The 12268-nt window shown below is 40.3% G+C and overlaps 1 protein-coding gene across 3 annotated transcripts in view; it reads left to right on the top strand.

Moving 5' to 3' along the window:
• Nucleotides 1-7117, top strand: part of PDE1A (phosphodiesterase 1A) — a 372143-nt gene extending 365026 nt beyond the window's left edge. For all 3 annotated transcript variants that reach the window (XM_069733240.1, XM_069733238.1, XM_069733239.1), the window contains one exon: nucleotides 6638-7117. In XM_069733240.1, coding sequence (XP_069589341.1) covers nucleotides 6638-6690 — 53 coding nt within the window. In that variant the 3' untranslated portion in view covers nucleotides 6691-7117. The remainder of the gene's footprint in view (nucleotides 1-6637) is intronic.
• The last annotated feature ends 5151 nt before the right edge of the window (nucleotides 7118-12268 follow it).

Here is a 12268-nt window from a genome sequence, read left to right as displayed (position 1 = left end):
ACAGCTGTCTGCCTAGCCTTTGCTGGTTTTTAACTATAGTCAGCTCCCACGTCATTTTTTTTTTTGGGGGGGGGGGGGTGTCACCCTTTTAAAAACCAATAAAGGCTAAATATACAGCTGTGAGCTAATATCAAAAGCCTGTGAAACTCCATGTGTATTACCCCATTCCCAGGCTAGAAACATCCTTCAGCTGTTAGCTTTCCCTCAGCTGGTTTATTAAAATTTTGGGGGGGGGTCCTGTGCCAATTTTTTCTGTAATTTAAGGATTTATTAATTAAATCCATGTACCGCAAGCTATACGCACACTGTACTAATTATATATCTCAATCATGTATTTCTACTATATTTACTTTGAAAACTATATTTAAATTACAAAAAATTACTCTATGTAAAAGTAAATGTTAATATCGTATTGCAATACACATGTCATTTGGATGTCAGACCGATGCTGGTGAGAAAAATCGCATTGTACTCCCATGAAAATCGCATGCCACTTGCATGACACTCGTCCAACTTTTCAGGAACAGCGGTGGACCTATTTTATTGACACTGATGGGTATGAGCCAGAATACTGGCAGTCTGACAAAGCGGGAGGGTTCTAGATAATGTGGATTCTGCTTGAAACATCGTTGATGCGGGAAAGTTGTATTTTATCTGTTTTTGCTGTGTTGGATGGCTTTTTTGAACTTTGCTTTGCTCCAATCTCACTGGTATCTTTGCAGTGGAAAGACCAGACTGGTAAAACAATTATAATGACATATTAGGTTCCCTTTAATACCTTTCCAACCTGTGGAATATATATTCACCACTGGTGAGTGCTGGTTTCCCCTCTGTGTCTAATATGTCAGTCATTATGATCTTGTGGTTGGTTACTGACCATGAACCCACAAGATAAGCAGCAAAAGCCCATCTGTTACACCTAGTCTGTTCCTGCTGCAATTGTGGGGATCTGAAAAAAAAACCTCTGATCCCAGCAGTTATCCCGCCAACGCTCATGTTACAGTGATCGCCATTCTTGGCAGACTCATTGCTACTTATGGCATCATGGAAACCACCTATGAGTCCCAGGGTTGTCTTGTGTAATTTATTATTAGAGCATAGGATGGAGAAAAAAACAATCTGCTTCCATACACTGGTTTGGTTAGGATTTGGGAATTTCAAAAAAAAAAAATATAGAAAAATATAGAAATTGTAGGTTTTTATTATAGAACAAGTATAAGTATGAATAAGGCCTTTACTAATGATACGATATAGCAGCCGGAGATATTAGGATATTTTGCATTTGTCAGCGTAACAGAACAATGAAATGTAACTAAGCGGATCCATAAAAATCATCTCTGTGCAGCACATTTTACATGGAATGTCGTATGACCCTTTTTCCGTGTAAATAAATTTACGAGGACCCTGTCTGTATGCTGCGCTATAAATAATTAATATTATATGTGATTTTTATCAACACAAACAATAACTACAGCAATAAACTATATGACTGTAATAAAAATCAGGAAGGGGCAACGTCATGGGCTACATAAACTGCAGGATGTGATGACAGCCGAGACTGTGCATGAGAAAAAATCAATATTAATGTCTGGTAAGTCTATGAACATTTCCTATAGGCCATTGGGATGACTGCATGGTTGCCCGGCGTCCGAGCTCAGCAATGAATGAATACTCTGGTGAAGGATTAGTCACATTGGCAAAGCAAAGTGATGCGGACCACCAGTGTAGAACATGCAGATACCTCAATAACAGAATATTCCAGTACGTAGAATTCAAATGGGATGAAATGTACTAAATACTATATGGAAAAAAGTATTGGGGTACCTATACGTTCCAACGGATAGGGGAGAAGTTACTGATCACTGGGCGTCCAACCGCAGTGGTCCTGACATAGGGACTCTGGGACCCCTAGAATAGGGCTCTACAGTCCCGTCCTGATTGCAGTGGAGATGCGAATGCTTGATTTCTGCTGTAATAATTTTCTATAGGACTTCCGGGAAAAGCCAGCTATAGGGTTTTATATTTTTGAAAAATTATTTTTCGTAAGAGACTTTTACAAGAGATTTCTGTCACAATTCACTTTAAGATTTTATCGTAATGTTACTTATTAGTGATGAATGAATGTGCTCGGATGAGGTGTTATCAGAGAATGCTCGTGTGCTAACAGAGTGGCTTCATCGTGCTCGAGAAATATGTTTCGGGTACCTGCACCTCCATGTCTCGCGGCTTATAGACAGCTGTAACACATGCCTGTTTGTTAGGAAATTCCCGCATGTGTTGCGGCTGTCAAACATCCATGAGACATTTATCCGCAGGGACTTAACCCAGCACGTTCGCTCACCTCTATTACTTATAAAACTTTGTTAGGGGAAGAGCTTTAATGGAGTACCAATATGGCCGACATGGGGGGTTTGCTTCAGGCCGACTGCCATCACAACATAATTTGCATGCTTTTACCTCATCACGAGTGTTGGGGCAACGGAGAGACAAAGCTTCCTTCAGTTAAACTACTTAGATTCCGCAGTTGCTATTAACCCCAGCATCTAAGGGATTATTGCACCTGTTACCTTTAGTCTACGGAGCGGGATAGACCCCTGAGCCCGCTCCATACGTCTCATCCAGACTTCTTCTGTATATGTAAGGCAGATGGGTTAAGTGGCATGTCCCTTTTAATAGTTTGGACCATTTTACTACATGTACGTAAGTGTAAGACTAGAGTGTGAAACGCCAGTTTCAATTAATTCCTACTTTCATATTGAGGACCATGTAACGTCAAAGAGGTGTCCTAGGAGTATCGCCATTATTACAGGTAGGCTTGTAGTAATCAAGACTTGACTCTAATGAAGACAATTACCAGTCACCCTTAATAGCACATTATTGCGACATGATGAGGAGTAAAGTGATGACCGAGCAATCGATCAGATTCCCGTCTTGACACAGGGTCATAAAACCTGGATTAGAAATATAATTTCCTCTCAAACAGAAGGAGCTATAAAAGTGACATATGGCTCTATAATTAGTCTGCTCAGACTTGTAGAGCCTAGACTTCAGGCAGAAGGGGAGACTGTAAGAAGAAACCATCAATGCTTCATGGCTGGTCTGGAAAAGTGCAAATCTCTCCAAAGAGGCTCTCTGGCATTTACAACTCTAGGGTAATGTGCTCAGTTGCAATTATCAAGGAGACAAAAAGCCATCTGCAGTCCATTAGTGCTGAAGAATACACATTGATATGATTGATAAGGAGTCAGGTTACCTCTTACCTTCTGTGAGCAAACTACCGCGGATTGCTGAATCAAATGGAAATATATTTTACTCGAACAATGCCGAGGCCAAAATGGAAAATCATTGATGTCATCGCCGCTTTTAGTCCTGGCTTACTGAAAATAGGATCATTCTGAAATGATTTTGTTGAATTTAAATGCTGACTTAAAATGAGATGTTAAAGTTGTTTTCTTGGTTAAAGAAAACTTCCCAGGAATAGAAAAGTCTTGAGATGAGCAGGATATGTGTTCCTAAATTTAGGCCTAGGGCCTAATTTTGGACCTAAAATGTCTTAGAAACGTTCTAAAATAGTGGAATAGGGTACAAAAGTAACTCAAAATCTCTAGATCTTATTTTAGGATGATATATACTGTATATATGATTTTTTTTCGCCACAGTTTGTCCTTTTTCTCATTTCTTATTCCAGATTTTTCTACTATGCAGCATGCTCCCCCTGATATCATTGTGGGGCCAGCTTAATTATCATGTTCCTACAACAGGATGCATCTGGCTGCAACACTTTTGTCCAGAGGAAAATTAAAGGGGTTGTTCAGTGTAAATCGATAAGTTTGCAGTCACTCTGTGTGACTGCAGACTTATGAATCCCCTTCCAGGACACACTGTGCACTTTGGGGGATTCGCCGGTTTCTGAGCCAGGACTGGAGGGTATGTATGCGTTATGCATACTCCTGGCCAGAGCTCGTCTAGTGGGTGTGACATTGCTTCATACTTATATTGAGCGAGGACGCGCATTGACAAGTGACGCCGCCATCTAGTGGACATTGCCGACTAGAAGGTGCCGCCTCATTCCATACAAGTGTATGGAGCGAGGCCGCATCCACTAGACGAGCCCTGGCCTGGAGAATGTGATGCGCCCACCAGGGCCGTGGGGTACCCGGAATCAGACCGGACAGTTCTATGGGAGAGGTCACGGGGCCGTGATCCGTTTCCGTGGCCCTGGCCATGTCATAAAATGGAGGATAATTATGTGGTGTATGGTTGTGACGCCACCCATGGTGTTCGGCAGTGGGTGGCCGACGCTGCGGTTTAGGTCCACTGGGGCTGATGGTGATGCAGCAAAGGGCAAATATATTTGATTGTTCAGATGGTGGGGAACATTGGGGTGCAGAGAAGAAGTGAAGGACACAGAGACGTGCAGTTTTCTTTACCTTTTACTTGAAAGTAAACCAACAAACGGGGCATAAAGTACAGACGCTCTGCCATGTAGATTATATAGAAACCCAAAAACAGATGGACACTAGAGCTAAGTAAACATAATATAAATTTTTATTATGAATATTTAAAAACAGAATAAAACATTATTATAATGTATAGACACAATTGAAAAAGTGACAAATGACAGACTAGAACCACATGTAGGAAACAGGTATTGCAATACAAGTCAAGGATAACCACTTAATAATGAAAATTGACTGTACAGAAAATCATAAAGCTTTATCCTGAAATTTCTCAATATGGCCTGTATAATAGACCTATTACTGGATTATAGACATATATGTATAGGCTAAAAAAAATCTAACAAATCAATTCATCCAAAAAGTGCCAAGAGCCAAAATGCAATAATTAATATGGCCTAAAAGTGGCTATGGCTCAAAATATCTGACTAATCATTTAATCAAACAAAGTGCAAAGTGCCAAGGTGCAATAAGTAACAAATGGTATGGCCCAAAATTGGCCATAGTAGCTAGTGCTATTAGAAAAATCACTGATTGGGAAGAGCACAGCAAGTAATATCTATTAGGGTAATAATAAGATGTATACAGATCACACTGCGCAATAAACAATAGGACTGAGGAAAAGTAAATCATAAATACTAAGTGATGAAGCGATATGATAGAGATATAGTGAGCCAATCTGTACCTGAATGTGAAAGGAAGAACCCCAACGTGCGTTTCGCACACTTGCTTCCTCGGGGGGCGTGTTTCCTACATGTGGTTCTAGTCTGTCGTCTGTCACTTTTTCAATTGTGTCTATACATTATAATCATTTTTTATTCTGTTTTTAAATATTCATAATAAAAATGTATATTATGTTTACTTAGCTCTAGTGTCCATCTGTTTTTGGGTTTCTTTTACTTGAAAGTAGATGCAGTCTGGGGTACCAATTACAGATGACGGATTGAGTCCGGCTTGCCTGGAGGCTTCACACAAGGTCCTCTCTCAATCTGTCCTTTTGGTAGACACTACCAGCATGGCAGGCAGCTTGAGCCTTTTTACAGGTGTCCCTCTCTCGTGGTGACTCCGGGCTCTAATCTGCTGCTGTGCCTTCAGGTGTAATTGTTGTCAGGAGACTTGGAATCTCCTGCCCGCCGGTTTCTGCTGAGGGGCATACAGTTCCCACACAACCTCAGACTTCCGGCATCCGGTTTCTTGCGCTTCAGCTTGGAGGAAGCTCAGTTGCAGCTTCCCTCCAGCTTTTTACTTCGCCTTTTGCTTCTTTTCCCTTTAGGTCTCCTACAGACTGCTCTGCTTTCCTCTTTCCTTTCCCAGGAGTTGCAGCATCTTATGTGGCTGCATGACTACAGCTCTCAGACTCTTCTCCTCACTCCTCTGTCCCTCTGACAGACTAACTAACTCCTCCTCCAAGCCAGAATATATATATATATATATATATATATATATATATATCTAGGGAAGCCACCCACAAACTGGATTAGAGCTCCCTCTTCTGGCCTGGAGTCAGAACAGTGTTGCACATGCTGAATACCTGTTAAAGGGATCCTTCCTCACTTCCAAGCATGGCATCACCCTCCCCGTGAGGATGGCAATACCACTGTGACAACCAGATTCCTGGGGTGTCACATATTTATAATGCATACAAACTCTCTGGTGGTGGCACAGAAACCAGTGAATCCCAGCAGCGCACAGTGCTTGTGCTGCACAAATTCATAAGTCTGCAGTCACACAGAGTGGCTGTAGACTTATCGATTTAGATCAGACAACCCCTTTAAGGCGCAGAATTAGCAATTCGAGGAAGAATTCTTCAGTAAAACTGTTTGAAATGTTGCAAAATTGTTGAGAAACTCATAGTTAAGCAAACATTTTGAAAGTGTTGTCATTTTTACGTCAGCTTCTTTTGCTTTTTGAAGTGAGTAGAGCTTAGCGAGGACCAAACACAGCAGAAAATTGATCACAATTTAAGCCACAAGAATAGGGTAAATTTCAACAGAAATGTACTCCAGTAAATGATTAGAGTACATGTTGTATACTGGTACACAGCAGCTGAGAGATGCAGAAGGTGCAATGTGAGGAACACACATCTTACTCCATGACCTCCATGAATGGTCCCCAAGGTGTCATAAAAATGCAAGGAAAAATCTTGATTTTTCTGAAATATTTTCACTTTTTCATTGTAGAAAGAAATTTGAAATCCATAAACAACAATGAAGAAAGCGAGAGAGAACTGTGAAATCTGGAGGAAAATCATAATCAATGATAACTGGAGGAAGATTCCAAGAGGAAGGACAAGAAGGAGAAGAACAAGAACGTGCGGCCCAGCTACAGTTACACTGGAGAAATGAACCATTGTACACCATACATTTATCTTCAGAATTCATTACCCAGGATTAGAAAACTAGGAAAAGACACAAATCCAAACACAGTGAATGCAGTGGTATGGTGGGATTTCTGTAGTAGATGATAATTTATGAATATCACATATACACAAAATCATGTAAATATCAGGGGCATGTAAATAGTTTGTTGACCTATGCACTCGTTTCCTTTATAATTTTTCCAAAAACTTTGACACTAGGAAAATCTGTGTGTTTTTCTTGGTTGTTCCCTGTGGACATCATCACTTTTTCAGACTGTTAATAAAACTTTGTTCATTTTGATTTATGTGTATTGATGAAAGTTTTCTGTTGGCTAAAATAGCACAAAAATACCAGACTGGCCTTTACTAGATTACTAGTTGAACTAATGAAACCCCTGACCCCACATAAATTTGGGTCCTCTTCTAGCAACCACTTACCGTTTGTATGAACCTTTATCTACCCTCCCAGTTGATCTTATAGATATATTCAAAAAAATCCAAAGAACCCACCCTCCTTTTAATTTTAGATGTTGAAAAGGCGTTTGACCGCCTCGGTTGGCCATTTATGCTTAAACCTCTTGAGGCAAACACGATAACATGTCCCTTTATAAAGGCTATTGAAGGTCTTTATTCCAAATCTTCAGCAACAATTAGACTTCCTCATTGTTCACGCAAACCATACACAATAAAAAAACGGTACTAGACATGAGTGCCGATCAGCTCCACTGCTCTTCATCCCTTGTATTGAGCTCCTTGCTGCTGCTATTAGATCAAACTCATCCATAAAGGAGTGCAAGTCACAGATAGAGCATTTAAACGTTTTGGAGTGACCCAAAGCCCAGACCTTCATCCAATTGAGAATCTGTGATCAGACTTGAAGATTGCTGTTCGCCATCACCAGAGAAAACCATCTAATGTTAAGGAGCTTGAGCCATTTTGCCTTGAGGGATGGATGAATGGAACTGAACAGCAAAGCCACAAAAAGAGGACATAAAATCCTCCAAAAATTTAAGAATTAATATAGCAGAAAAAGGGCAGCGATGTTTACCTGCCCAGGTCTTCAAACAAATGCACTGTCAGGATGTAGCAAACCTATGTTGTTAAGATGGCGGCAACACAGGTCCAACATACTGAGGAGACAACCATTCACAACCTACCAATCCATGGAGGGGATGATTGCTTACTATGTGATTGCACAAAAGAGGCTGGTATAGGGCGCTGTTCACACACAGGTGATGCACAGTATCTGGTTTACAGCCTATTATTGATGCCCACACTATTAGGTCAGGCAGCCTGCCCAGCGCTATCTAAATGCCTCCCATGTGAACAGATACCCCAGTTTACAAGACTTGAGTTTTTGGAGGATTTTAAGTCTGTCAAACATTCAAAGATGTACCAATAAGGTACAGAAATCAAAAAAATCCAACAACATAACCTTATACCAAAGTGATAAATCAGATAAAATTTAACTTTTAATTCGTATCTCTAAAACAAACACCACACATAAAAACAATCACCATGCAGCCAACCGTGCTGGCTACTTGCACCCTGCATAGCAAATCCTATTACAATGCCTACCTACCAGCGGAGGTTGGCACCCTAGACACAAAAAAAAAAGAAATGGCGCCCCTGCTCCACAGTGGTAGTGATGAGCGAATATACTCGTTACTCGAAATTTCCCGAGCACGCTCGGGTGTCCTCCGAGTATTTTTTAGTGCTCGGAGATTTAGTTTTCATCGCGGAAGCTGAATGATTTACATCTGTTAGCCAGCTTGATTACATGTGGGGATTCCCTAGCAACCAGGCAACCCCCACATGTACTTATGCTGGCTAACAGATGTAAATCATTCAGCTGCAGCGAAAAAAACTAAATCTCCGAGCACTAAAAAATACTCGGAGGACCCCCGAGCGTGCTCAGGAAATCTCCAGTAACGAGTATATTTGCTCATCACTACTCGGCGGCTCTCCCCGAGTCTCCTAGATAGCCCTGTGCTTGTGAGTCACATATTCATCCAATTGTAGACACAGGAAAAAGGAGTAACAAGAAGATTGCAGCATCCTTACATCTGAGCCTCCTGATGATCCGATATGGTGAAACGCGTAGAGGTCACTGAGAGCATCTGAAACCATAAGTACCTCCTTTTGCTAGCTGTTATCAGAGTTATCTAGTTACCTATCACCATGAGTCATCGAATCTTTATCTGTTCTACATTTGACAGTGTGTGCTTTTTGACTGCCTTTTTTTTAAATATATGACTACCCGATGTATTTATCATCTGGACCTACTAGACAATAATTAGGGACTCTTGGGGACAGTCGTTGTGGAGTGGGGGTGCCATATCTGCTGACAAGTAGGGTGCCTAAATCCGCTGTCAGGCAGGTTGTATATCCACAGGGAACAGCATAGCGAGGTACTAATTGCACTTATCACTTTGTTATTGTGGTACTATTCACCCTATTGCACATTGCCATCATCATCATTGTCTGCTTCTTGTTATTAATCCTCTAACTGGCAATCTTCTTGTTACTCCTCTTTCCTGTGTGTATAATTGGATGAATATGTGACTCACCAGCACAGGGCCATCTAGGAGACTCAGGGAGAGCCGCCGAGGAGCGGGGGCGCCATTTCTTGTTTTTTTGTGTCTAGGATGCCAACCTCCACTGGTAGATAGGCATTGTAATAGGATTTGCTGTGCATGCTGCAAGTAGCCAGCATGGTTGGCTGTATGGTGATTGTTTTTATATGTTTGTGTCTGTTTTAGAGATGCGAATTAAAAGTTAAATTTTATCTGATTTATCACTTTGGTATAAGGTTATGTTGTTGGATTTTGAGGATTTTAAGTCCTCTTTTTGTGGCTTTGCTGTTCAGTTTAGTGAGGACCCTTGGCGTGGGTTGCTAGCTTGCATATCTTGGCCAAAATATTGACTAATACCTCACATATTTTTATACGTATTTTCTGCACTTTATTTTTCAGGGTGCAGCCGGGCCCATTATTTTTTGGTCTTGTAAACTGATGTGTCTGTTCACATGGGATGCATTTAGATAGCACTGGGCAGCCTGCCTGATCTAATAGTATGGGCGTCACTAATAGGCTGTAAACCAGACACTGTGCATCACCTGTATGTGAACAGCGCCCTATACCAGCCTCTTTTGTGCAATCACATCCTAAGCAATCACCCCCTCCATGGATTGGTAGGCTGTGAGTGGTTGTATTAGTATTTTGCATCTGTGTTGCCACCATCTTAACTACATGGGTCTGCTGCATCCTGATAGTGCATTTGTTTGAAGGAATGGACGAATGGACAAAAATCCCAGTAGCAAGATGTGGAAAGCACAGAGACTTATCCGAAGAAATTTGCAGCTGTAATTGCTGCTAAAGGAGGCTCTACAAAGTAAAGACTTTAGAGGAGTGCATAGTTTCATTTGGATGTTTTGGGTTGTCGTTATGATTTAAAAAGAGAAAACACAGCAGTTTGACAATAAATGGCTTCACCCAACCACTAACCATGAGTGGAGAAATTTTTTTGGTGTTATCATTCACACTCTCTGAAAAAAAGCCAAGAAAGCAAAATTTCTGCCGGGGTATGTAAACTTTTGAGCACAACTGTATTTTCTCTCCCTCTTTAACCTCTAGCACCTTTACTCATCCCTTTCCACTTTTGTCTATTTGTATGTCTCATGGATACTCTCTTTTTTATGTTTTTTATATATATATAAGAAATTTGAATATTACTATAATCTGAGGCATTTTCATCACAAAACTGGTTCATTCTATTTTCATTGAAATTTGTCAATTTATATTAATTTTATTCAAGTCTATTTCTTGTTAAAAATGAAAATCTTTGAAAAAATTACAATTATAACAAAATAAATTAAAAAAAAATACATTTTCTGTCCATGTAACGCATGAATGTGTTGGGACCCTTCAGAGCAAGGGCACTTTGTTGTTATACTCCTCTCTAGATAATTGATAGAGGTTTCCTCGATTAACTTAAAATTCCCTAACAAGGCACAGCATTTCAGCTTTGTAAACTACACAATCCATCCACAGACGATCTTTACTTACATACTTTTCATCTGCACAGGCATAACTAACTCCTGCCCAAAGTGATAAAAAAAAGGTAGCAAACATATCAATTGACATTTGACATCAGATGTTCCGTTGATTTATAAAAAGAAACAAAACCCCCAAACATAATTACACATTTTATCTTAAAATGTCGTAATTTTTATATCCTAAATTTTGTGCCGATTCATTTTATATTACACCATTATCGGACTGATCATGTTTTTCAGATATTCTGCTCCCCTAAAACAGTTCATCTCAATTCCAGCAGTGTTGGCGCCGGGTCTCCCAGTGCTCGTGAGAAACTTCCTTCAGATGTAGCTGACATTCGGAAGAAGTAAGAAGGAAGCAACAACTCTCACTTCTTCCAGGTGACAGCTCCGTCCGAAAAAAGTGAGAGTGAAAGGCAACTGAATGGCTGCAGGGCTCACATGACAATGTCAAGAGAACACTGGTTGAAGGGGGTGCCATCATTGCTGGAATAGTGCCAGCACCAGAGGTGTGTATATCTGTTATTATTTTACATGGGGGAAATATGGTGACTGAGGAGGGGTTATATGAGTTGTAGACAACCCCTCTATTAACCCCTTCAAGACCCAGCCTATTTTGACCTTAAAGACCTTGCCGTTTTTTGCAATTCTGACCAGTGTCCCTTTATGAGGTAATAACTCAGGAACGCTTCAACGGATCCTAGCGGTTCTGAGATTGTTTTTTCGTGACATATTGGGCTTCATGTTAGTGGTAAATTTAGGTCAATAAATTCTGCATTTATTTGTGATAAACACGGAAATTTGGCGAAAATTTTGAAAATTTCGCAATTTTCACATTTTGAATTTTTATTCTGTTAAACCAGAGAGATATGTGACACAAAATAGTTAATAAATAACATTTCCCACATGTTTACTTTACATCAGCACAATTTTGGAAACAAAATTTTTTTTTGTTAGGAAGTTATAAGGGTTAAAATTTGACCAGCGATTTGTCATTTTTACAACGAAATTTACAAAACCATTTTTTTTAGGGACCACCTCACATTTGAAGTCAGTTTGAGGGGTCTATATGGCTGAAAATACCCAAAAGTGACACCATTCTAAAAACTGCACCCCTCAAGGTACTCAAAACCACATTCAAGAAGTTTATTAACCCTTCAGGTGCTTCACAGCAGCAGAAGCAACATGGAAGGAAAAAATGAACATTTAACTTTTTAGTCACAAAAATTATCTTTTAGCAACAATTTTTTTATTTTCCCAATGGTAAAAGGAGAAACTGAACCACGAAAGTTGTTGTCCAATTTGTCCTGAGTACGCTGATACCTCATATGTGGGGGTAAACCACTGTTTGGGCGCACGGCAGGGCTTGGAAGGGAAGGAGCGCCATTTGACTTT

This window comes from Ranitomeya imitator, chromosome 7 (genome assembly GCF_032444005.1).
Source record: "Ranitomeya imitator isolate aRanImi1 chromosome 7, aRanImi1.pri, whole genome shotgun sequence".
Taxonomy (NCBI): domain Eukaryota; kingdom Metazoa; phylum Chordata; class Amphibia; order Anura; family Dendrobatidae; genus Ranitomeya; species Ranitomeya imitator.
Note: the sequence above shows the minus strand (reverse complement) of the source record. Positions and strands in the feature narration are given on the sequence as shown.